This window comes from Nomascus leucogenys, chromosome 3 (assembly GCF_006542625.1).
Source record: "Nomascus leucogenys isolate Asia chromosome 3, Asia_NLE_v1, whole genome shotgun sequence".
Lineage (NCBI taxonomy): Eukaryota > Metazoa > Chordata > Mammalia > Primates > Hylobatidae > Nomascus > Nomascus leucogenys.
This window is the reverse complement of record NC_044383.1, coordinates 31,072,417-31,099,745: the sequence shown is the minus strand read 5'-3', so window position 1 is coordinate 31,099,745 and position 27,329 is coordinate 31,072,417. Positions and strand designations below refer to the sequence as shown.

Below are 27,329 nucleotides of genomic sequence, written 5' to 3'. Positions count from 1 at the left end.
TGAAAAAGAGAACTTCTGACAGACTTCAGGTCGTGTGTTTATCCTGAGGCTGGGCCATTCCAAACTCATGTTTCAGAGTTTAGAGGTTGCGTCCAGCCAGCCCGTGGGTGGTAATCAAATGCAGGTGGAGACCATCTGGCCGGGCCTGTCCCTCCCACCCAGCCAAGTAAGGGCTGGCCTGCCCACCACAGAGCTGGCCCAGAAAGCACCCTGCATGGAGGCAGATGGTGGACACATGCGTGTGCACGCATGCACACCTCTAGGCACGTGTGCACACGGACCCTCCTTAGTGAAGTGGTGCTGTGCGGATGCATCTGATCCAGTGATTTCTTTCTCTGCATTTGAGGATTCTTCCCATTGTGCAGCCAAAGAGGAACAAGTTTCTTTTAGTCTGTTTCTCAAGTTTTTGTGGTTAGAAATCATGTACTTTTCTTGGCCCAAGATGAAAGCCCTGGAGTAATGGTCTAATACATTTTACAAAGCTGCCTCTAATTGGTGGCTGCTTAAAATCTTCCCTTTGCCCTACTGACCCATCTCCCTTTACAGAGTTTTAACTCTAGTCAATCTTGCATTACTCCAGGTTTTCACACCCCTCCCAAACCTGCAGCTCCAGGGAGCTAGCTCTTCCAACTTCAGTTTGATAGCTGTTCCCTCAGCCTGCCTGCACTGAATTGACCCCAAACAGGGTAATTCAGGAAGGAAATAAAATAGCTTACATTGTGTTATCCAAGTATCTTCTGCTGGCCTGGTCTCAAATTCCACGTGTGTACCCTCAAAATGGATTCTGTTTCTCACATTGCTATAGATACCTGTGGAAAATGCAAACCGTGGATACTTCATTTAAATATAGTTGGGCCAGGTGCTGTGGCTCTTGCCTGTGTTCCTAGCACTTCGGGAGGCCAAGGCGGGAGGATTAATTAAGCCTGGGAGTTCAAGGACTAGCCTAGGCAATGTGTTGAGACCTGTCTCTACAAAAGTTTTAAAAATTAGCTGGACATGATGGTGCACACCTGTGGTTCCAGCTACTTGGGAGGTTGAGGTGGAAGGATCGCCTAAGCCCGGGAGGTCAAGGCTACAGTGAGCCATGTTCACACCATTGTATAGAGCAAGATGCTGTCTCAGAAAGAGAGAGAGAGAGAGAAAGAGAGTCTGGGCATGGTGGCTCATATCTGTAATCCCAATACTTTGAGAGGCCGAGGCCAAAGGATTGCTTGAGCCCAGGAATTTGAAACCAGTCTGGGCAACATAGGGAGACTTTATCTCTACTAAAAAAAAAAAAAAAATTAGCCAGGTGCTAGGTGCCATGGTGTGCCAGCTACTCAGGAGGCTGAGACAAGAGGATCGCTTGAGCCCCCAGGAGTTCACACATGCAGTGAGCTGAAGATCACGCCACTGCACTCCAGCCTGAGTAACAGAGCGAGACCCTGTCTCAAAAAAATACATAGATGATACATACATACATACATATATACATAGGGTTTGATCATGATAATTTCTAATGATACCTTTTCAGTCCATTAGAGAACTTAGCTTCTCAGAGGTGATCTTTCCCTGCAAAGTGCAGGAGGGCTGGGTTCACCCAGACACAGAAAACTAGGACAGATATCAGCTTCTGAGACTTGGGAATCTCTTTCTATCCCATCTCCTGGCCTTGCCTCTCGGAGTGATGATGATGATGTTGAAGAAAAGATGCCACGTGGAATTCTAGGATTGGGCATTGACTGAATCATCAGCCCTTGAGAATTCTCACCTCTTATCACCTGTTCCAGGAGCTTGGTTGGCTGTCATCTTAGTTTATGGTTTGTGTTTGTATGCTGACGAGTTTACATGTGTATAATCATTGTGGCTCATGTTTGTACAAGATATAATTACTGAAAATTATATCATGAATGTATTTTAATTTTAACCTTCCCATACTGGCAAGCCTCATGTAGCTCTCCCTGGATGCTTCCCTTACCTGAGGAGGTGTGGCACCCCGCCAACCAGGCCCAGCTCTCTGATCCACATCATTGGCCTCTCTGATGGAAGTCCCTTTCAGGGACTTCCCTGAGACTTGGGGCTCCTGAGTGTTTCCTGCAAACAGGGAGGCAGGGATTCCTGCCTTCTCTCATTGTTGCTTTAATGAATTGTGGCCATAGAAGCAGTCATCCTCATTATTCTGGGTCACTGAGGGATGGGAAGGGAGGGCAACCCATGCATCTGTAGGGTTCCAGCAATTGAAGAGTACATGTGGAGTGCCAGGTTTCAGGAAGAGCTTGTGCTAATTGAGGAGTGTGTGTTGGGTGCTGAGTTTCAGGAAGAATATGGGCCCACCCAGTATTTGGAATCTGCCTTGGGACCTGTCCACAAATGTTGAGTCTAGAGGCCAGCCAGTGCCACCCAAGGTTGTACCCTTGTGGGGCAGAGTGGAGGTGGGAGTGGAGAAAGGGTCTCATCCTCACAGAGTGTATTAATCCATTCTCACACTGATATAAAAACATACCTGAGATTGGGTAATTTATAAAGAAAATAGGTTTAATTGACTCACAGTTCCACATGGCTGGGAAAACCTCAGGAAACTTACAATGTTGGTGGAAGGAAAAGAGGGTGGCAGGCACAAGAGAGTGGGCAAGAGCAGAGAAAACTGCCTTATAAACCCATCAGATCTTGTGAGAACTCACTCATTATCACAAGAACACTGTGGAGGAAACCACCCCCATGATCTAATCATCTCCCACCTGGTTCCTCCCTTGACACGTGGAGACTATGGGGATTACAATTCAAGATGATATTTGGTTGGGGACAGAGAGCCAAACCATATCACAGAGCATATAGCCTTGTGGCTCACGGGACATGTATCCTTAGCAAACAAAGTAGATGCCTATTAACAGTTTGAAGGAATAAGGAGCATGAACAAGGGAGATTTTCAGCAGTGTTGCCTCAATCATCCAGGAAGGAATGTTCCAGAGCCACAAAATTTGGAACTCATAATTCAGAGTGCCAGCATTAGAATTTGGCCAGGCCAAGGTCACATCCACATACCCACAGCTGGCAGGAGGACGAGGCAAGAGTTCTGGTTCGTTATGGGCTTCTCGGGTTCCCTCCCCACAAGGCTCACATCCTGGGATACTCCTCTGAATGGAGGATTTGGATACTGAGGCCACCATAAAAAGGGGAGAACTTTAGACTTTCAAGAGTGCTTTTCCTAAGGTAATTGAGCTTAAAACACTTGCTTTTTATGTCTTTCAGGTTTACAGGAACAGATGGACCTAGTGGTTTTGGCTTTGAGTTGACCTTTCGTCTGAAGAGAGAAACTGGGGAGTCTGCCCCACCAACATGGCCCGCAGAGTTAATGCAGGGCTTGGCACGATACGTGTTCCAGTCAGGTAGGCGGCCAGGGCTGGCTGCTGTGCTGGTCCTTTTGCCATGAGCCTGGTTGGCTTTGAGTACTAGCAGGTATATTTTGATGTTTCTGGAGTGGCCTTTCCTGGGAGTACTATGCTCCAATTCTACCATGAGGGTGGCTTGTTTTGCCTGGTGTTTCCTGGTTGGAAAGCCAACTGGGCCATGGCAGAGAGGGGTACTCCCCTGTGCCCTCCAGCAGCAAGTTCTGTGTTATGTTGTGCCACCCAGCACCCTTATTGTGTTTCATGGAGGGTTTGTTTCATGGAGGGTTTCTTTCATGTCATCTGATATGATATGTTTCTCTGTGGCTAATTGCTCAGAAGCATTTCCCATCTGACCTCAGATTTTGTTTCTTTGTTTTTGTAAGTAGCCTTCAAATGAAGGGCAAGATACTTTTTCCCAACTCGTTTGCTCTTGAACTATCACAGATAAAGTACAGAGCAAGCCATTGTCTCTCAAAGCATGGTTCTTATACCACCTGCCTGTGAACTACCTGGAGAGCTTGTTGCAGATACATATTCCTAGGCCCCATTGCAGATGTCTGACTCAGAATCTTTGAGAGTGATGTTCCTTGGTGCTTCTGGTAGAGACTAAATTTGGAGAACTATAGATCTGGTAGCTTCTGTAGTTACAGTGACTTTTTTTTTTTTTTTTTTTGAGATGGAGTTTTGCTCTTGTTGCCCAGGCTGGAGTGCCCAGGCTGGAGTGCAATGGCTCCATCTCGACTCACTGCAACCTATGTCTCCCAGGTTCAAGTGATTCTCCTGCCTCAGCCTCCTGTGTGGCTGGGATTATAGGAAGGTACCACCATGCCCAGCTATTTTTGTTGTTTTTTTAGTAGAGTTGGGGTTTCTCCATGTTGGTCAGGCTGGTATCAAACTCCTGACCTCAGGTGATCTGCCCACTCGGCCTCCCAAAGTGCTGGGATTATAGGCATGGGCCACCGCGCCTGGCCAGTGACTTCTTTTTTTAAACCTTGAGTAGGTTATACATTTGGGATACAGTAGACCTGTCTAGGTTGAACCCCTCTGCCCACATTTCACACCTGTGGGAGCCAGTTTTTGGCACATGAGGCAGATCCGTAACTACCACCTACCATTGTATGCCCTGTGGAACAGTCCCCTCATGGAGGCTACAATGGGTCTTCTCTAAGCAGGAGTTCCTAAATCTGGCTGCCCATCAACCCCCTAGAGGAGCTTGTCAACACACTGATTTCCAAACCTTCCTGTGGGGCTCTAGTTGAGTTGGCCAGAAGTGGGACTAGGGCAGGCCGGGCACACGCCTGTAATCCCAGCACTTTGGGAGGCCGAGGTGGTTGGATCACCTGAGGTCAGGAGTTTGAGACCAGCCTGGCCAACATGGTGAAACCCTGTCTCTACTGAAAATACAAAAATTAGCCAGGCATGGTGGTGGGCCCCTGTAATCCCAGCTACTCGGGAGGCTGAGGCAGGAGAATCGCTTGAACCCGGGAGGCAGATGTTACTGTGAGCCAAGATCGCACCACTGCACTCCAGCCTGGGCAGCAGAGCAAGACTCCATATAAAAAAAATAAAATTAACAATCACAGTAGTCGTGAAACAGTACAACAGTAATAATGGAACAAATTATTATTATGTACCTTTTTTTTTTTTTTTTTTTTGAGATAGAGTCTCGCTCTGTCCCCCAGGCTGGAATGCAGTGGTGTGATCTCAGCTCACTGCAAGCTCTGCCTTCTGGGTTCAGGCCATCCTCCTGCTTGAGCCTCCCAAGTAGCTGGGACTACAGGTGCCCGCCACCATGCCTGGCTAATTTTTTGTATATTTTAGTAGAGACGGGGTTTCACCTTGTTAGCCAGGACAGTCTCGATCTCCTGACCTCATGCTCCACCCGCCTCGGCCTCCCAAAGTGTTGGGATTACAGGTGTGAGCCACTGCACCCGGCCTTATTATGTACCTTCTTATGTGTTGCAGTGTGAGGTATGTAATATCAACTATGTAGCATTTTCCCAAAAATGTTTAACCTGAACCAAATTATAAGCAGACAAATCCAGATTGTGAGATACTTTACAAGACAAATGCCTATATTCTTCAAAAATGTTAATGCTCTAATCCCAGCACTGTGAGAGGCTGAAGCAGGAAGATCACTTGAGCTCAGGAGTTTGAGACCAGCCTGGGCAATGAAGCAAGACCCTGTAAATTAAAGATTAGCCAGGTGTGGTGGCATGCCTATAGTCCCAGCTACTTGGGAGGCTGAGGTAGGAGGACCACTTGAGCCCAAGAGGTTGAGGCTGCAGTGAGCCATGATTGCACCACCACATTCCAGGCTGGGCAACACAGTGAGACCCTACCTAAAAAACACACACACACACACACACACACACCCCAGTACGATGAAAGACATAAAAAGGCAAGGGGCAGGGACTGTTCTATATTAAAGGAAACATGGCTGTTTAAATGCACTGTTGATCCTTGATTAGATCCTGAATTGGAAAAAAAAGGTCATGTTTTAAGGACAATTGGAAAAATATGAATTTAAACTGTGTATTAGTTAATAGTACTGTATGTGAAATTCCCTGGATGTGATTATGGTATTATGGTTATACAGGATAATGTCCCTGTTGCTAGGAGATAAAGGCTAAAGTATTAATGGATAAAAGGACCTGATGTCTTTAACTTAATTGTCAAATGATTCAAATGATTTAGCTTAATTGTCAAAAAATAAAACATCTGTGTATGAAGAGAAGCTAAAGCAAATGTGGCGAAATGTTAACAACTTGTGAAGCTAGGTGAATGGTATTTGGGTATTCATTGTATCATTCTTTTAACTTTTCTGTAGGATTGGAAATTTTCAAAATAAAATAAAAGTTGTGGCTGTTTGTTGAGTATACATTGACTAGTATGTGCTCTGCAGGCCCTTTCTGTACCTGATGGCCCCACTTATGGTGGTTATAATGTGCCTGCTATAGTTTGTGTCTGCGGATCACTTTAGGGACGTCAGAACGGGACAGGGTGACTACACTCCTAAAAGTGTAATACTTGACTTTCTGTTTTCCAGATTTCTTGTAATGTGATTGTATTATTTAAATAACAGGTAAAACAAATCTACTTTAAATTTTTTTTAGAACATGGTACGAAATAATAGTAAATTGTTTAAATAATGGGAAAATGATAAAAAAGTAAATGGTAACTGATTTAAGATAGGAGACCATGGCTATGGGCCTAAATGGTAATGGGAATGACTAACATTTAGACTTGTGCTCTGTGTGCCACTGACTACGTGGACAAGCCATGTGAGGTTAGGGACTGTGATATACCAGCTTTTCAGTTGCAGAAAGCGAGACAACACAGGTTGAGCTGCATGTTCAAGATCACACATCTAGTGGGTACAAAGGCAAATTTTTTTTTTTTTTTGAGACGGAGTCTCGCTCTGTCGCCCAGGCTGGAGTGCAGTGGTGTGATCTTGGCTCACTACAAGCTCCGCCTCCCAGGTTCACGCCATTCTCCTGCCTCAGCCTCCCAAGTAGCTGGGACTACAGGTGCCCGCCACCGTGCCCAGCTAATTTTTTCTATTTTTAGTAGAGACGGGGTTTCACTGTGTTAGCCAGGATGGTCTCGATCTCCTGACTTTGTGATCCGCCCGCCTCAGCCTCCCAAAAGTGGTGGGATTACAGGCGTGAGCCACCGCGTCCGGCCACAAAGGCAAGTTTTAACCCAGACAGTGTAGCTCTGAATGGCAGCTCTTGGCCAGACACGGTGGCTCATGCCCGTAATTTAGCACTTTAGGAGGCCAAGGTGGGAGGTTGGCTTAAGCCCAGGAGTTCAAGACCAGCCTAGGCAACATAAGGATATTCTGTCTCTAAAAAAAATTTTAAAAATTAGCCATTGTGGTGACGTGTGCTTGTGGTCCCAGCTACTCAGGAGGCTGAGGTGGGAGGATTGCGCGTAAGCCTGGAAGGTACAGGCAGCAGTGAATGGTGATTGCACCATTGCACTCCAGCCTGGATGACAGAGTGAAGCCCCATCTCAAAAAAAAAAAAAAAAAAAAACAGGCCAGGCGCAGTGGCTCACGCCTATAATCCCAGCACTTTGGGAGGCCGAGGTGGTTGGATCACCTGAGGTCAGGAGTTGGAGACCAGCCTGGCCAACATGGTGAAACTCCGTCTCTATTAAACATAGAAAAATTAGCTGGGCATGGTGGTAGACACCTGTAATCCCAGCTACATGGGAAGCTGAGGCAGGAGAATCACTTGAACCTGGGAGGCAGAGGTTGCAGTGAGCTGAGATCGCGCCATTGCACTCCAGCCTGGGCAACAAGAGCAAAACTCTGTCTCAAAACAAAACAAAGCAAAAAAAAGTACACATAACTGTGCAGCTTGATGAGTTTTCACAAACCACATACACCCATGTAACCAGCACCTAAATTGAGAAACAGAACAGTTCTCTAGAAACCTCCCTTACGTCTCCTTTTAGTCAGTACTCTTACCGTCTCCTGACTTCCAACATCATTCTTTTCTTTTGTTTGATTTCACTGCATAGTTATGTCCTTAGCACTGTGTGTCTGAACTCATTGCTAATAGCTTAAGTAGGTCCCCATCCCCACTCCTCTTGCCTGAACTGTTCTCCATCTGCCTGTGAGTGCCAGATCAAGGCAGCAGAAAAGGGTGTGGTGGTTTAAGTGTGTGGCCTCCTGACCCAGACAGCCTGCATTCATATTGGCTCTGCCAGTTACTGCCTCCTTGGGCAACATGTACGTCCATTTGCTTAGCTATAAAGCAGGGATAATAGTAACCACATGAAGTTATCGAGAGGTGAATTAATACCTGTAAAACACTTAGAATGTGTCTGGTACGCAGTAAGTACTATGTTTTACCTGCAATCATTATCATTATTCAGTCTTTAAAAACTTTATATAGATCGGCCGGGCGCGGTGGCTCACGCCTGTAATCCCAATACTCTGGGAGGCCGAGGCGGGCGGATCACGAGGTCAGGAGATCGAGACCATCCTGGCTAACACGGCGAAACCCCGTCTCTACTAAAAATACAAAAAATTAGCCAGGCGTGGTGGCGGGCGCCTGTAGTCCCAGCTACTCGGGAGGCTGAGGCAGGAGAATGGCGTGAACCCAGGAGGCGGAGCTTGCAGTGAGCTGAGATCACACCACTGTACTGCAGCCTGGGCGTCAGAGCGAGACTCCATCTCAAAAAAAAAAAAACAAACTTTATATGGATCAAGATAGATACCTTGGTCTTTTTTTTTTTTTTTTTTTCCTCAATGACAGACCCTACTTAACAGCAAAACTGTATTAGGAAATGTCTTGCTCGTCCCTGAATCAGATGTGCGGCCTCAGCTGACATGATGACATTTGGAGGCATTATCTTACTCACACAGAAAATCAGTAATATTGATACAAATAAAATTACCTCGTTTTGTACATCATATTGTATAGCTGAAAACATTCAGTTCAGGTGTGGCTCCTTGGTTTTTTGTAGTTGATTTATGTAGTTGCCTGTGAAGTCTTATGCAAATCAAACCCTATTCTAAGTCCAGTAGAGCCCACGCAGTTTAGTGGGACCTTGTAGTAAATCTCTTAATAAGGTGAAGAATCTTTCTATAGTGTGAGTAATTGCCCCTTATTGTAAATATTTTGTAAGATTGGGTGTAGGTCTATTTGGTTTTCTCAGAGCAGATCACTCAGCTGCTGCTGCAGAGCACCTCCTTTGTGACTTGTAGGCATTACTCTACCCCTATGTGGTTACACGCTACGAGTTACACGCATACATACTGTACAGAATGTGTGTCATTTATGTTTGATGTGTACACAGATATACCTGCCTACGTACATAGCGTTGTAATTCTGTTTGATGGTCTTGCCTCACTTGTGCTGTCCACCTTAAACTTAGTGAGTTTATGGGGAGCACTCCACCCATCCATTTGCATGTGAGAACATGCTCAGCAGTGTAATCAAGCAAGTGGACTGTTTAGACCTGCTTTTCCAGATCTAAGTGACATCCACAGTCCTACAACCCAGCCTTGGAAATAGCATCAAGGCAGTGGGAGGCGAATGAAAGGGGAATGATGAGGCTCTGGTGGGTGTGGGGGCGGGGGTGGAGATGCCCACACCCAGCCATGGAGCTGTACGAGGCAGCCTTGGAAGCCTGCTCTGAAGCATGACTCAGATGGCTTCTATAACAGCCCTGACCTGCTGGCAGACAGCTACCCTCTGGTAGGTTTGCGCAGAGGTGGAAGCTGAACTGGAGAGAAAAGGAAGTAGAAATGGGAGAGATCTGAGAATGAAGAGCACCCAGAGGCAGTGAAGGCTTCCAGATGTGGCTAGATATAGACAGATTAGGATGATTTAGTTAGGATTCTTCTAGTTATAAGAAAATGGGCCAGGCATCGTGGCTCAGGCCTGTATTCCCAGCACTTTGGGAGGCCGAGGCAGGTGGATCACCTGAGGTCAGGAATTTGAGACTAGCCTGACCAACATGGAGAAAATGTGTCTCTACTAAAAATACAAAAATTAGCTGGGAGTGGTGGCACGTGCCTGTAATCCCAGCTACTCAGGAGGCTGAGGCAGGAGAATCGCTTGAACCCGGGAGGCGGAGGTTGCAGTGAGCCCAGATCATGCCACTGCACTCCAGCCTGGGTGACAGAGCGAGACTCAAAGAAAAAAAAAAAAAAAAAAAAAAAAAAAAAAAAAAAAAAAAAAAAAGAAGGGAGGAAGGAAGGGAGGAAGATGGGTGGGGCACAGTGGCTCATTACTTGTAATCCCAACACTTTGGGAGCCCGAGACAGGCAGATCACTTCAGGTTAGGAGTTCAAAACCAGCCTGGCCAACACGGTGAAACCCTGTCTCTACTAAAAATACAAAAAATTAGCTGGGCATGGTGGTGCACATCTGTAATCACAGATACTCAGGAGGCTGAGGCAGGAGAATGGAGAATCACTTGAACCCAAGAGGCGGAGGTTGCGCTACTGCACTCCAGTCTGAGCAATAGAGCAAGACTCCGTCTCAAAAAAAAAAAAAAAAATTAGCTTGGTGTGGTGGTATGCACTTGTGGTCTCAGCTACTTGGGAGGCCGAGTTGGGATGATCATTTGAGCCCAGGAGGTCAAGGCTGCAGTTAGCTGTGATCATGCCACTGCACTCAGCCTGGGTGATAGAGCAAGACCCTGCCTGTAAAAAAAAAAAAAAAAAAAGAAAAGAAAAGAAAATGGCAGAAACCCAACTGAAACTACCTTAAACAATAACAGGGCCAGGCATGGTAGCTCACACTTGTAATCCCAATACTTTGGGACGCTGAGGCAGTGAGGCAGGCAGATTGCTTGAGCCCAGGAGTTTGAGACCAGCCTGGGCAACATGGTGAAACCCGACGGGGTAGAGTGAAAAAATTGAAAAATTAGCCAGGCATGGTGGCATGCATCTGTAGTCCCAGCTATTCAGGAGGCTGAGGTAGAAGGATTACTTGAGCCAGGGAGGTCGAGGCTGCAGTGAGCCATGATCACACAACTGCACTCCACCCTGGACAGCAGAGCAAGACCCTGTCTCAAAAAAAAAAAAAAAAAGAAAAACAATAACAGACTTTATTGGCTCAGGTGACTGTGACAACAAGGGTTTCAGGTGTGGCTTGATCTGTATGTTCAATTGGGGTCCTCTGGGCTATGACGATAGCTCTGACTCTCTGTATGTTGATCTTGTTCTGCAGACTTTCCCCATGTGCCACCATTGGGGAGATGAGCACCATCATTCCTAGTTTCAGTTTCTCTCAGTTTGTAGTCCCAGGAGGCAGAGGGCTTTGTGCTTTTAACTTTGGTGTTTTGTTTGTTTTTTTACTGATTTTTTTTTTTTTTTTTTGAGACGGAGTCTTGTTCTGTTGCCCAGGCTGGAGTGCAGTGACACAATCCCGGCTCACTGCACCTCCGCCTCCCAAGTTCAAGCAGTTCTCCTGCCTCAGCCTCCTGAGTAGCTGGGACCACAGGCATGCACCAACATGCCTGGCTAACTTTTGTATTTTTAGTAGAGACACAGGGTTTCACCATGTTGGCCAGACTGGTCTCAAACTCCTGACTTCAGGTGATCCACCTGCCATGGCCTCCCAAAGTGTTGGGATTACAGGCGCAAGCCCCAACACCTGGCCTGCTTTTTTTATTGATTTTTGAGACAGGGTTCTTGCTTTGTCACCCAGACTAGAGGCTAGAGTACCGTGGCACCTTTTTAGTTCACTGCAGCCTCAAATTTCTGGGCTCAAGTGATCTTCCCATTTCAGCCTCCTGAGTAGCTACAACTACAGGTGCACACCACCACACTCAGCTAATTTTTAAATTTTTTGTAGAGACAGGGTCTCACTGTTGCCCAGGTTTTGGTCTTGAACTCCTGGGCTCAAGTGCTCTACCCACTTTGGCCACCCAAAGTGCTAGGATTACACATGCAAGCCACTGCACCCAGCCAAGGCTTTAAACTTTGGACATTTTTACATCAGTTCTGGGGTAGGACACAGATTAGTTCTGTCTGGGCCATGTGACCACCTTGGTTGGTGGCAGTGGTCCAGATGGACCACCAGGATTTACGTTGAAAGTCTTCCCTCTGCTCTTCACTTCCAAGCACATGGAGTAGGAGGGAAGTCCTCTAAAGAAAAGGCTAACCACCAGCAGAAGAATAGCATGGCTTTGCATAGGCAAAATCAGTTGCTGCCACAGGACTGTAGGGACATCTCTTACCTCAGTAATCATGGTGTGCAGTTAACACTTGGAAGTCAGATTATTAGAGGAGGTGTCGATGGAGTGGGCACTTTCTGTTCTGTCTTGTATGTGTTGGGATGGTTTTGACTACAAGTAATAGAACACCCTGACCAGAGTGGCCTAACAATAAGGGCACTTACCTTACATGGCAAGCCATCTGGAGGAGGGGCAGTTCCAGGGTTGGCCGGCATCTGTTCAGCGATATTGTCAAGGACCTGAGTTGTTCTTAACTTCTCTGCCTTCCTTAGCACTTGGCTTGTCTTTTTAAACTGGTTTCCTCACATTCCAGAGATGGCTGCCATGATCCTAGCATCCTGATCACCCTTGACAGAGTATACAGGCAGTAAGAGAGACATTTCTGTCCTATGTCCTTTAAAGATGAACCAAAACCTCCACAGAACCACCCTTGTTGGTATCCCCTTTGCATCTCAGTGGCTAGAGTTAGGTCAAGGATGATATTGGCTGGGAATGGGCCTGGCTCGCAGAAGGGAATGGCCAGGAAAAGGCAGAAAAACAAAATTGGGGCTCTGTTAGTAAGGAGGGGAATGCCCATTGGGTGGGCAAAACACTCCCACCTAAGAAGCCCCAGCCCTGCCGGGGATCAGAGGAACCTTGCATATTGGTCAGGACACTGGGCCTGGGAAGAGAATGTTCCAGTCATGAGGACAGGATGGCTGTCATTTCACCTGCTATGGCAGATTTACAAACAAATCTAGCCTGTGGCATGAGTCGTTTGGAAAGTTTTGCAATAAATGTATCAGTAACTTCACCAGTAGACACTTCCATGTCTGTCTGTCCTACTTTGCAGCCAGTTTTTCTTACTTTCATTTTACGATCAGCTTATTCTCAGATTGCCAGTTACTGTTCCCCTTCCCCCCATCCTCTGGGTTTCATTAGAAAGAAACCATTCCCCAGCTCAACAGGGCTTGATTTCTGAACTGTGCTTTAGAATTCTGCTGGAGAGGCTGTCTGCTCTCAGTTCTGCCATTGGTAGGCTTTAACCACAAATTCCAAGGCAGTTTCATTTGCGTTTTTAGGAAAAACGTATCTCCCCAACCTTGTAACTGACACTGGAAATTGAAGTGCCTTCGCTTGCTGCTGTTTAATGGCCACCTCATGACATGTGCTCAGTTGACTCGATTTGTGAGTGGGTCGATTTCTGAGTGCTGGGATGGCACTGCATGAGTAGGGATCTCTCCCAGGCCATCAGAGCTCATGGCTGATCCAACCCTGTGGTACTGACAGACTCTTAACGCTAACAGAGATTTTTTTTGTTTTTACATTTTCTTCCTTTTCCCCTGTTTATAAAAGAAATACTTGCTCATTATAAAATTGAAACGTAGAAATCTGAAATCTGACACAGAAGGTGAAAGTCCTTCATAATTCATTCCCTCACAGAGAAAACTTTGGTGTTCCTCTTTCCAGGTTTTGTTTGCCATGCATATGTCTGGATAGAATTTGCAGTATTTTGACCAGGCGCAGTGGCTCACACCTGTAATCCCAGCACTTTGGGAGGCTGAGATGGGTGGATCACTTGAGGTCAGGAGTTCGAGACCAGCCTGGCCAACATGATGAAACCCCATCTCTGCTAAAAAAAAAAATACAAAAATTAGCCGGGTGTGGTGGTGCATGCCTGTAGTCCCAGCTACTTGGGAGGCTGAGGCACGGGAATTGCTTTGAACCTGGGAGGCGGAGGTTGCAGTGAGCTGGGAGCACGCCACTGCACTCCAGCATGGGTGATAGAGCAAGACTCAGTCTCAAAAAAAAAAGAACTTGCAGTATTTTGTAAAAATGGACTATGCTTTTCATACTGTTTTTCACCTTGCTTTTTAAAATTACTATCATTTGGACATCTGTCAGGATGTTCTTTTTAACGCGACACTTTTTTAATGCCTACATATACTGTACTTTATTTAACCAGTCTTCTATTGTTAGACATTTGGGTCATTTCTAATTTTTTCCTTTCACAAGGCTGCAATGAGCATCCTCGTATATGTACATCTTTGTATTCTTACTGAGGTATTTCTTCTTTTTTTTTTTTTTGATGAGATGGAGATTTACTCTTGTTGCCCAGGCTGGAGTGCAATGTCACGATCTCGGCTCACCGCATCCTCCGCCTCCCAGTTTCTCCTCCCAGCGATTCTCGTGCCTCAGCCTCCCGAGTAGCTGGGATTACAGGCATGTGCCACCACACCTGGCTAATTTTGTATTTTTAGTAGAGACGGGATTTCACCATGTTGCCCAGGCTGATCTCGAACTCCTGACCTCAGGTGATCCGCCCGCCTCGGCCTCCCAAAGTGCTGGGATTACAGGCGTAAGCAACTGTGCTCGGCCTTACCGGAGTATTTCTTCAGGATAAATTCCTTTAAGTGGGATCACTTAGCCAGGTGTGGAGAAATTAACCTTTACATGTTAATAACCATTGCTAAAGGATTTTTAAAGTGAGGAGGAATTAGATTACTGAATATGTTATTAAAATAATACTTTTGGGACCATCCAGTAAATGTTATCGTTATTTTCAACAAACAATAGAAGGATCATTATATAAAAGTGGTTGTTTTTGTTTGTGTGTTTTGTTTGAGAGAGAGTCTCACTCGCCCAGGCTGGAGTGCAGTAGTGTGATCTTGGCTCACTGCAAGCTCCACCTCCCAGGTTCAAGTGATTCTCCTGCCTCAGCCTCCTGAGTAGCTGGGATTACAGGCGTGAGCCACTGCACTGAGCCTAGTGTTTTTATAGCAACAAAATACTTTACTGAGTCCTTGAGAATAGGTCCCCCTTCTTAGTTTCCTTGGCCAGAGAGATTGGTTCATACACACTATGTGGCATGCATTTATTTGGGGTTAGGAAAGATCAGCAAGCTTTTTTTTTTTTTTGAGATGGGATCTCACTCTGTTGCTTAGGCCGGAGTCCAGTGGTATGATCACGGCTCACTGCAGCCTTGACCTCCCGAGCTCAGTTGATCCTCCTATCTCAGCCTCCCAAGTAGCTGGGACTACAGGTGCATGCCACCACACCCAGCTAATTTTTATATTTTTTGTGGAGACAGGATTTCGCCATGTTGCCCAGGCTGGTCTTGAACTCCTGGGCTCAAGTGATCTGCCCGTGTTAGCCTCCCAAAGTGGAGGGATTATAGGCATGACCCACTGCGCCCGGCTAGCAAACCTCATACAGTATGTTGCACAGTTTAGAGTTCCAGGAATCCATCCATCATGCTTCCTGTCTCTGAAGTTGGAAGTGCTGAGGGACACAGTCTGCCTCTGTAAGTCAGAGAGACTTTTCCAGATATTGACAGCAAGTCATGTTTTACATAAGGAACCTCAATGCATTGTAGAGTTTTCTTGGGGTTTGCCTCCTCTTACCTTCCCAAAAGTTAACAGATGTGATTCAGTCTTTTCCCGTTGAGGCCCTTTTTTAAAACTTGCTTTTCTATGCTGGGTGCAGTGGCTCACGCCTGTAATCCCAGCACTTTGGGAGGCCCAGGTGGGAGGATCACGAGGTCAGGAGATTGAGACCATCCTGGCCAACATGGTGAAACCCCCGTCTCTACTAAAAATATAAAAATTAGCTGAGTGTGGTGGCACGCACCTGTAGTTCCAGCTATCGGGAGGCTGAGGCAGGAGAATTGCTTGAACCTGGGAGGCAGAGGTTGCAGTGAGCCAAGATTGCACTGCTACACTCCAGCCTGGGCAACAGAGTGAGACTCTGTCTCAAAAAAAAAAAAACAAAAAAACAACAACAGCAACAACAAAACTTGCTTTTCTATAGTTAAAAGTAAGTAAATAGAACATAGGTATTGGCTGGGTGTGTTGGCTCACACCTGTAATCCCAGCACTTTGGGAGGCTGAAGCAGGTGGATCACTTGAGGCCAGGAGTTCAAGACCAGGCTGGACAACATGGTGAAACCTCATCTCTACTGAAAATACAAAAATTAGCTGAGAATGATGGTGCATATCTGTAATCCCAGCTATTCAGGAGGCTGAGGCATAAGAATTGCTTGAACCTAGGAGGTGGAGGTTGCAGTGAGCTGAGATCGTGCCATTGCACTCTAGCCTGGACGACAGAGTGAGACTCCGTCTCAAGAAAACAAAACAGTAGATATTGAGCACCAAACTATCTTAGGTACTTACCTTCTCTTATTTAACCTGTGCAGTGGGTAGCCTGGTGAGGAAGATACTGGTTCATATTGCTGCTTTTCAGATGAGGCGATAGGGAGGTGATGGGCCCTGGAGAACTTCCTACAGCTGCTGAGTGGCAAGAGCAAGCCTCCAGGGACAGTCTAACCAGCCTGCTCTGTGTGCTCCAGCCTCTGAGCTGCCAAGGGTCCATTTTAGATGAAGAGAGAGGACTTGGGGAAAAGGAGCTTTTTCATCAGTTACATTTATTTTATTTAAGTGCCTGCGACATACCAGAGGCTCTGTCAAATGCTAGGTAAGCTGTGTGGAGCAAACTTTCCACTGCCTTTAGCTAGTAGAGACAGACATTGAAAAAATAAGCAAATAAATATTTGATTCCATAAGATCACTAAAAGGGAAAGATGAGGAACTGAAAGAAGGCTTATGTAGCTGGAGAGAGGTGAGGGAGAGGCAAGGGCTCAGGAAAAGCTGGAGGCCTGGCAGGGATAGGAAAGTGCTGGGCTTGAGGCAAGTCATGGTGCATTTGCCTCAATAGAGTCTTGATTCTAAGGGTAATGGAAAGCTGTGAAAGCATGTTAAGGGCTGGGTGTGGTGGCTTATACGTGTACTCCCAGATACTTGGGAGGCTGAGTGGGGAGGATAGATTGAGTCCGGGAGGTTGAGGCTGCAGTGAGCCAGGATCATGCCACTGCACTCCAGCCTAGGCAACAGAGCAAGACCCTGCCTCAAAAAACGAAAAAAGAAAAAATGAAAGCATGTTAAGGAGGAAGGTGAAATGGCCAGTTTGGGGAGTGAAGTCTTTTTTTTTTTTTAATTAAGATGTACTTGGATTTGAAGTATTTGAGACTCTAGCTGCATTTTGAGAGTGGCTCTTACGCAGAAGGGACAGGGGCTGCTGCAGCAGTTGGAGCGCAGCCCTCAGGGTCATGGATACTTCTCAGCTCTGCCATTCCAGTCCCCGGGGTCTTGAACTCAGCAGAATCCTGTCTCAAGCCTGCTGTATCCTGAGGCTCTCCAGCCTAAGAAGGGGACCCTCTTATCTTGGGGGTGTTAGCAGCCTCGGCATTGCTGTGCTCAGCAGCACACCACAGGGCTGTCTTCTCAGATCCAAGGGGGAGATCAGGCCTTGCCTCCTCTTCCCTGCCCTGCAGGTGAGTGAAGGCAGTCAGGAAGGTTGAGTGAGGAGCTCAGAGTATATCCCCAGGTAAGATGTTACCAGGCTGCAGGCAGCTTCTCATCTACAGCTCACCTGGCTTTCTTCTCTCATGTCCCAAATGTATGTGGTCTTAATATCTTTTCCTCAGGTAAAGCTTTCTGGAAAGAGGTGTTCCATCATTACCAATGAGACCTGTCAAGCTGTCTCTCTCTTTTTTGGAGACAGAGTCTCACTCTGTCACCCGAGCTGGAGTGCAGTGGTGCGATCTCGGCTTACTGCAGCCTCCACCTCCTAGGTTCATACTGTTCTCATGCCTCAGATTCCTGAGTAGCTGGGATTACAGGCATGCACCACCACACCCGGCTAATTTTTGTATTTTTAGTAGAGATGAGGTTTCGCCATGTTGGCCACACTGGTCTCCAACTCTTGGGGTCAAGCGATCCACCCGCCTTGGCCTCCCAAAGTACTGGGGTTACAAGCATGAGCCATCGCGCCCAGCCTCAAGCTCTCGTTTTCTGGTTTCGCTAAGCTGCCTATTGCCCCAGTCAGCTAACTAAAGCCAAATGGAGCTGCCTGGTTATATTCATATCATTTTTCTCCCTCACACTCTTTTTAATTTTCCTGACATTTTCTTTGCCTCAACCTGATTCATCCTCTTTTCTGGTTGCTGTGGATCGGTGAAATATTTTCACTTTTATCTGTTAGTAATACTGACCAACTATGAGACAAAACAACCCTTGATTTCTCTGCACTTTCCTAAGATTTTAGATTAATAGTTGAAAGATTGTGTTCCTACTGCACTGAAGAAAAACAGGTCAGTCCCTCAGAAATGAGTTTGTGCCCTAAAATTTAAGTGATTTAGCCAATATATAAATCTGGGTATTTTTAGGGAAAACTTAAACCCTGAGAGCAGAGGTTGGCAAGTACAGCCTGCAGGCCAAATCCTGATAACCACCTGTTTTTATAGGTAAAATTATACTGGAACATAGCCATACACATCATGGATTACCTGGGCTTCTTTTGTGCCACAGCAGTGGAGTTGAGTAGTTGTAACAAGAATGATATGGCCCTCAAAGCCTGAAATATTTTATCTCTGGCCGTTCACTGCAAAAGTCGGCCAACAAATGACTTAGAGAATGTTTTCCACTTCTGAGTAACAGCTCAGGTGGAGAGGTAGCCATCTCTGTGAGATTTCAGAGGCCCTGAGAAATGAGTTGCCTTAGCTGGGTCCTGTGCTCTGGCCTATGGTAGAGGAATCAATTACAGTGCCTAGAGAGTTTGTTGGGGTTGGGGGGGTATGCATCTCCTGCCGTGTTGCTGAAGGATTTTCTTTAGCAAGTTCCTTTAGCTTCTATAGGTCTGTATCCTACATTGGAGAACTACATTAAATGACTTGAAACTGTTAGTAGAAAGAGTCTATTTATTGTTTTTGAGACGGAGTCTCGCTCTGTCACCTAGGCTGGAGTGCAGTGGTGCGATCTCGGCTCACTGCAAGCTCTGCCTTCCAGGTTCACACCATTCTCCTGCCTCAGCCTCCGGAGTAGCTGGGACTACAGGCGCCCGCCACCACGCACAGCTAATTTTTTTTTTTGTATTTTTATTAGAGACAGGGTTTCACCGGGTTAGCCAGGATGGTCTCAATCTCCTGACCTTGTGGATGGTCTCAATCTCCTGACCTTGTGATCTACCTGCCTCGGCCTCCCAAAGTGCTGCGATTACAGGCGTGAGCCACCGTGCCTGGCCGAAAGTATCTATTTGATAGAGGCATTCAGCTAGGATAATTCACCCTCAGACTAGGTCTCTTATCTCTGGACTCCTGTGGAGTTTTAATTGGTTGGCTCTTTCAGACGCATGTGGCCCTTTTGTCTCTAGCACCTGCAATTCAGGGATGCTTTCTGCAGGGGGCAGTGAAGCCCACTGGCAAGCAGAGGTTGCCGCTGGAGAGTTAGGACTGTAGAACTAGCATCTCTGCAGGAGGTAAAGCACTTTGATGACTGGAAACTGCTCATGATAGAGTGTTCAGTGAAGAGGGCTGGAGAAGAACGTGGCTGAGAGCAGGAATCCAAATGGCAGGTTACCTGGGTTCAAATCCTAGCTGGGCCATGTGGGACCAAAATTGAACATCTCCAACAGTCGGTTACTTCATCTGTGAAACACAGGTAATAGTAATATCTACTTCATAATATAGGTAGTGTTCCTAATGCAGAGCCTGGCATTATACATAGAAACAATCAATATTATTTATGGCTGGGTGCAGTGGCTCATACCTGTAACCCCATTACTTTGGGAGGCTGAGATGGGTGGATCACCTGAGGTCAGGAGTTCGAGACCAGCAGGGCCAACATGGTGAAACCCCGTCTCTATTAAAAGTACAAAAATTAGGTCGGGCGCGGTGGCTCACGCCTATAATCCCAGCACTTTGGGAGGCCAAGGTGGGTGGCTTACGGGGTCAGGAGTTCAAGACCAGCCTGGCCAACATAGTGAAACCCCATCTCTACTAAAAAATACAAAAAATAAGCCAGGCGTGGTGGCGGGCACCTGTAATCCCAGCTACGTGGGAGGCTGAGGCAGGAGAATCGCCTGAACCTGGGAGGCGGAGGTTGCAGTGAGCCGAGATGATGCCATTGCACTCTGGCCCGGGCAATAGTGTGAGACTGTCTCAAAAAAAAAAAAAAAAAAAAAAAAAAAGTACAAAAATTAGCCAGGCATGGTGGTGGGTACCTGTGTAGTCCCAGCTACTCAGGAGGCTGAGGCAGGAGAATCACTTGAACCCGGAAGGCAGAGGTTGCAGTGAGTCGAGATTGTGCCACTGCACTCCAGCCTGGGTGACAGAGCAACTCCGTCTCAAAAAAAAAAAAAAAAAAAGTTATGTTGTTATTTAAGAAGCATATTGCAAAAGAAAAGGAAATGGCCTTTTTTTTTTTTTTTTTTTTTTTTTTGAGACAGAGTCTTGCTCTGTCGCCCAGGCGGGAGTGCAGTGGCACGATCTCAGCTCACTGCAACCTCCACCTCCTGGGTTTATGCCATTCTCCTGCCTCAGCCTCCCTTGTAGCTGGGATTACAGGCGCCCACTACCATGCCTGGCTAATTTTTTGTATTTTTATTAGAGACAGGGTTTCACTGTGTTAGCCAGGATGGTCTCGATCTCCTGACATTGTGATCCGCCTGCCTTGGCCTCCCAAAGTGCTGGGATTACAGGTGTGAGCCACTGCACCCCATCCAAAACCTGTCAAGAAAAAAAAAAGGCCAGGGCAGTGGCTCATGCCTGTAATCTCAGCACTTTGGGAGGCCAAGGTGGGTTGATTGCTTGAGCCCAGGAGTTCAAGACCAGTCTGGGCAACATGGCAAAACCCTATCTCTACAAAAATTACAAAAATTAGCCAGGCATGGTAGTGTGCATCTGTAGTCCTTCCTAACTACTTGGGAAGCTGAGGTGAGAGGATCACCTGACCCTCATCTGGGGAGTTAGAGGTTGCGTGAACCAAGATTGTGCCACTACACTCCAGCCTATGTGGCAGAGTGAGACCCTGTCTCAAAAAAGAAAGAAAGGAAAAGAAAAAACCAGATCACAACACTTCATACAGTTGGATTCCAATTCTGTTAACAATATGTACATGCCCACATAGATCACTGGCAGACATGTGAAAATATTCACCAAAGGCCATCTTAGGGTGATGGGGTTATATGTCATTGATATTTTCCTTTTTGTACTTTTTTGCCATTTTGAAAGTTTTTTTGCATAGAGCATGGGTTTTATTATCGGAAAAGAAAAAAGATAACTATGACTGATTTTTTTTTTTTTTTTTTGAGATGGAGTCTTGCTCTGTCGCCCATGCTAGAGTGCAGTGGCGCCATCTCGGCTCACTGCAACCTGTGCCTCCTGGGTTCAAGCAATTCTCCTATATCAGCCTCTTGAGTAGCTGGGATTACAGGTGCCTGCCACCACGTCTAGCTAATTTTTGTATTTTTTTATTTTTTATTTTTGAGACAGAGTCTCACTCTGTCACCCAGGCTGGAGTGCAGTGGCACAATCTCTGCTCACTGCAAGCTCCGCCTCACAGGTTCATGCCATTCTCCTGCCTCAGCCTCCCGAGTAGCTGGGACTACAAGCGCCTGCCACCATGCCCAGCTAATTTTTTGTATTTTTAGTAGAGACGGGGTTTCACCATGTTAGCCAGGATGGACTCAATCTCCTGACCTTGTGATCCACCCACCTTGGCCTCCCAAAGTGCTAGGATTACAGGCGTGAGCCACCGTGCCCAGCCAATTTTTGTATTTTTAGTAGAGACAGGGTTTCACCATGTTGGCCAGGCTGGTTTTTCTTTTTTTTTTTTTTTTTTTTTTTTTTGAGTCAGGGTCTGGTTCTGTTACCCAGGCTGGAGTGCAGTGGTGCAATCACGGCTCACTACAACCTCCACCTCCTGGGGCTTAGGTGATCCTTCCACCTCGGCCTCCTGAGTAGTTGGGGCTACAGGTGCACACCACCATGCCTGGCCAATTTTTCCATTTTTTGTAGAGCTGGGGTTTCCCCATGTTACTCAGGCTGGTCTCAAACTCCTGGACTCAAGCCATCTGCCTGCCTCAGCCCCCAACATTTCTGGGATTACAGGCTTGAGCCACCATGCCTGGCCACATGACTGAATTTTTAAAAGAACTTCTCAGAGGCTGGGGACAGTGAGTCCTGAGAAGCAATCTAGGCCACAAGTGCAGGTGTGGTCAGGTTACACTTCAAGGTATGCTCTCTGGTACTGAGGAGAATGTGTTTATTGGAATAGCTTTGGATGAGATACAGTGATCTGCTTTCTTACTCAGTTTCTTCATAGCTCTCTCAGTGGAAAATGACTGGTGCCCCTAAGTCAGACACAGTACTGCTTGGGCTTCCCTGGGAGTGGGTCTCCACCGCCAGGCCTGTCTTCTTGCCTTGCAGGGCAGACATGAGGACAAGCTTGTTGTTTAGGTTCTTTCCAGGACTCAAGGACCAAGAGAACAGAATGGCCCATCCTTGAGGGTTCTGATGAGGTTCAAGCAGCATTTCTGACTCCTCACAGAGCCCTCTCTCTGGACAGATGACAGTTGGAGCTTGAGCCAGGGGAGGAAGAGAAAAGGGAGGGAATTCGGGTGCTTTTAAAGAGGGATTGCAGCACACCCAGGCAGTGGATTGTTGTTTTGCTGGCATGCAGCAGGTAGACTCTGAAACAGCAGTGGGGGTCCTTCTCTGCCTTGTCCTGCTTGGCCCAGTGGAAGCTGCATACCTGGGGCACTGTGCTGGGCAGGGAACGCATCTCTGGGAGAGGCTGCAGCCCAATATCCCCTAGCCCCAGGCCTAGCTCCAGCAGCCTATGTTTGGCTTTGAAGATTTAGGAAGAACAGGACACTATCAACCTCCTGGGCCAACCGGGCATGTCTAGGTCCTCCTGAGTACCGTGGTGACCTGAACACAGGAAAACCTTGTCCTTTGCTTCTCTTCACTGGGCCACTCATATCACACATTCATTGTCTTCTGTCCTTGGCTGGTACACTTTTATTCCCCCAAACAAATATAATGTTATTGTTTTCCTAATTACAAAAAAGACATTAAAAAAATCCAGGCAACACTGAAAACATGAAGAAACCATGTCACAGAACAATGGGTAGAGTGGAGCTTCATTTTTACTTAAAAAAAAAAAAAAGTATGACTTTGATTATACATGCTCAAAAGAAAGTCTTAAAGATTGTATATCAGATGTTAACAGCAAATGTTAATAGCTGAGAAATGGGACTGATGGGAAAAGAGATTTTCATGTTTTACTTTATAAATTTCTTTGTCGTTTGACTTTCTTATAATAAGCCTATGTTATTTTGTAACTTAAATAAATATATGTTGAAAGCAAAAATAAATATTATGCTTCTGAGACAGCCATTTTTATTTGGTTACCATCCTTCTAGATATGTCTCTATACATAAAATAGGCAGTTTTACTAAGTACTGTATATATTAACATGCTTTCTTCACACAGTCATGGAAGTCTTTCTAGCTAAGTAACTATAGTTCAGCCGGGCACAGTGGCTCACGCCTGTAATCCCAGCACTTTGGGAGGCCAAAGCAGGTGGATCACCTGAGGTCAGGAGTTCAAGACTAGCCTGGCCAATGTGATGAAACCCCATCTCTACTAAAAATACAAAAATTATCTGGGTGAGGTGGCGGGCGCCTGTAATCCCAGCTACTTGGGAGGCTGAGGCAGGAGAATCGCCTGAACCTGGGAGGCGGAGGTTGCAGTGAGCCAAGATTGCACCATTGCACTCCAGCCTGGGCGACAAGAGCAAAACTCTGTCTCAAAAAAAAAAAAAAAAAAATATATATATATATATATATATATCTCCATAGCAGTGCTTGTAATTGTTGTATGGCATTTCATTGTATGATACTAACATAACAGGCCCCTCTAGGATAAATAGACCCCTCTGGATAAACTTGCAGATAGTTTCCAGTTTTCCCTATTTTAAACAACACTATAAGATTGTTGCCCATATATGAACATCTTGGCAACTGCGTCCAGTTATCTCAGGATCAGTTTCTAAAGTGGGATTGTGGGTCACAAGGTCCGCAGATTTTACAGTCTGGCACATATGCCCAGCTCTCCTTTTGAAGGTGATTCCACTAGGCAGGGTGGCCCCTGCCGCGGCTGCCACTGTGTTCTCACCTGTAGTCATGGCCATTTGGCAGTCCAGGCACTGAGGAAGCACCGTGTAGTCTTTCAAGTCCGTAAAATAAGACACAGGACTCTTCCCATTTTTGGTAGCTTTAAGGCTGGCCGTATTCCAACATTAAGGAAATTCTTTGAGGCTGGAGGCCCACAGGCTACTCAGACTCTGTGGCTCTTGGAAAGCCCTGCACTACCTGAGTTCATCCTCACAACTCAGTCCCTTCTCCATCTCTCCAAGCAGGTAGAAATGTCCTGGAAGAGTCTGGCCTGAACACCAAAAGGGTTCACTAATGGTTTATTGCTATCTCTTCCTATAATCAAATCACCCAAAATTGGTAATCTATAACCCCCTTCCTGTATCTGATTGATAGGGAAACTTTGAAATTTGGGCAGGTACATAGACAGCTGAGGAGCTGTTCTTTACACAGATACTCAGAGGTAAGTGCCTGCCTCATGTCCCGTCTCTGACCCAACAGCCCCTTCTGGGTGCAACATTCAACAAGGAATTTAAACCAATCAGAGCGTGTCCAGAGAATGGTGGCATTCAAACTGGCAAAACCTTTCAAAACTGTCCATCTATGAGGAATGGCTATAAAAGTGAGGTAACTGGAAACATTCTAGTTTGAAGACGAAAAGACTTTGAGATGGAATATGTAGGGAGTTGAACTATGACCCACAACAGGTATTTAAAAATAGTTGAGGTCTTACCATATGGAAAAGGGATTTGACTTTTTGTTACTCAGAATAGAGAGCTAGAAAGCTGTTAACTCTTCACTGGGATGTAGCAGAATTTCCTAATGTGGCTAGGCACTGGGAGGCAGTAAACTCACCATCCCTGAAGTTTTCCTAGTAGTCTGGGCAGTTGCTGGCCCAGGCGCTTGTAGAGGGGATTTAAGCGTTGGGTGTGGAGTTGGTGATTTGGGAATCTAGACTGCCGAACCCAGAGACCATTTATTTATTTATTTATTTATTTACTTATTTACTTATTTATTTATTGAGACGGAGTCTTGTTCTATTGCCCAGGCTGGAGCGCAGTGGCGCAATCTCAGCTCACTACAACCTCCGCCTCCCAGGTTCAAGCAATTTTCTTGCCTTAGCCTCCCGAGTAGCTGGGACTACAGGCACACGCCACCACGCCTGGCTAATTCTTGTATTTTTTAGTAGAGACGGAGTTTCACCATGTTGACCAGGCTGGTCTCGAACTCCTGACTTCGTGATCTGCCTGCCTTGGCCTCCCAAAGGAGACCATTTATTAATGCTGGGGTTTTTTTGGCTTTTTATTTTTGTTTGTTTGTTTTCTAATCGATATTTTTGTGACCCCTTCTTCTGTGCTCCAGTCTGGTTTCTTGCAAACAAGTCCTTCCCCCTTCCTCTTCTCGATGCTTCCCAGGTCCTCCAGGTCTGACCCAGCTGGGTGACTTCTGAAAACATCCATAAGTACTATAGCTGTGCTTCTTGGTGTAAACTAAGGCAGGAAGAAGGGAGTTAGTTTCCTAAGCTGAAAATTGGAATCATGGCTCCTCGAAGAAACCATCTGCTCTTCCTATGTGGGTGGATTCTATGTCTGTGTCTCAGTTCTACTGGATCCTTCTGTCTTCATTTCTTTTTGTGTAAATAGTGGCTGTGTTTTCCAGTGGTCAGATCTTTCAAATGAATAGCAACTGCTTAATTTGTACAGTATTTTCAGTACACAAGGCAATTTTTACATATTTTGTTTTCTTGGATTCTAAAAAAAAAAAAACCTTCAAGGTATACGGTATATCATCCCATCATGTTTTGGTAGGTGAAAAAATAGATGCAGAGAAGTTAAGTGGCTTCTTCAAGGTTACACAGTAAGAAAATTGTATCAGAGAATAAAGCTAAGAGAGGAGACTCTTAACTAGAGGATCTGATTTTGTCTTGAACAGGAGGGTATACATAATACATTTTGGGTGACTATTTGCACCCATGACCTGGTAGAAGAAAAATAGTCAGTGCTAATAAGTAACGCTTTCACCTTACACTAAGATGGCCAGTGACTGAGCTAAAGAGAAGTTAGTGTTTCATTAATTTATCTTTTTTTGGGTTGCTGGGGATGAGGCCAACCAAAATTCTCTCTGGGTTAAAAGTTGATGTTTAAGCAGGCCGGGCACAGTGGCTTACGCCTGTAATCCCAGCACTTTGGGAGGCTGAGGTGGGCGGATCACTTGAGGCCAGGATTTCAAGACCAGCCTGGGCAACATGCTGAAACCCTGTCTCTACTAAAAAACAAACAAACAAACAAAACAAACAAACAAAAAATTAGCCAGGCATGGTGGTGCACACCTGTAATTCCAGCTACTTGGGAGACTGAGGCAGGAGAATCATTTGAACCTGGGAAACAGAGGTTGCGGTGAGCCAAGATTGCGCCACTGCACTCTAGCCTGGGTGACAGAGCGAGACTCTGTTTCAAAAAACAAAAAAAAAAAAAAAAACAACAAAAAATTAGTGGCTTAAAACACAATTTCTGTGTGTCTAGAGTTTGGGCACGGCTTATCTCTAGGTCCTCTGCCCAGGCCCTTGCAAGCCTACAATTAAGGTGTTTACCAGGCTGCATTCTTTTCTTTTCTTTTTTTCCATGTTCATATACAGGCTGCATTCTTATTTGAGGCTCCCCTGGGGAAGAATATGCCTCCAAATTCCCTCAGGTTGTTGACAGAATTCCTTTCCTTGCAACTTTAGGATTCAAGGCAGCTTGCTTCTTCAAAGCAGCAATGGAGGAAGGGTCTGATGTTTGTGTAGGGGTACAGTTCCCTTTTAAAGGGCTTTTACCTGTTTCAGTCAAGGCCACCCAGGAGAATCTCCTTTTTTTTTTTTTGAGATGGAGTTTCATTCTTGTTGCCCAGCCTGGAGTGTAACGGCATGATCTTGGCTCTTTGCAAACTCCGCCTCCCAGGTTCAAGCCATTCTCCTGCCTCAGCCTCCCGAGTAGCTGGGATTACAGGCACCGGCCACCACGCCTGGATAATTTTTTTTTTTGTAATTTTAGTAGAGGACAGGGTTTCACCATGTTGGTCAGGCTGGTCTGGAACTCCTGACCTGAGGTGATCTGTCTGCCTCAGCCTCCCAAAGTGCTGGGATTACAGGTGTGAGCCACTGTGACCAGCCTCTCCCCTTTTTTTTTTCTTTTTTTCTTTTGAGACAGGTGTCTCACTCTATTGCCCAGGTTGGAGTGTAGTGGCACGATCTTGGCTCACTACAACCTCTGCCACCTGGGTTCAAGCAATTCTCCTGTCTCAGCC

The 27,329-nt window shown here is 46.1% G+C and overlaps 1 protein-coding gene across 4 annotated transcripts in view; it reads left to right on the top strand.

The window, feature by feature from the left end:
• SUFU (SUFU negative regulator of hedgehog signaling) overlaps positions 1–27,329 on the top strand; it is a 131,412-nt gene that overhangs the window by 43,728 nt on the left and 60,355 nt on the right. For all 4 annotated transcript variants that reach the window (XM_003255399.3, XM_012505869.2, XM_012505870.2 and 1 more), the window contains exon 3: positions 3,229–3,365. In XM_003255399.3, coding sequence (XP_003255447.1) covers positions 3,229–3,365 — 137 coding nt within the window. The remainder of the gene's footprint in view (positions 1–3,228; positions 3,366–27,329) is intronic.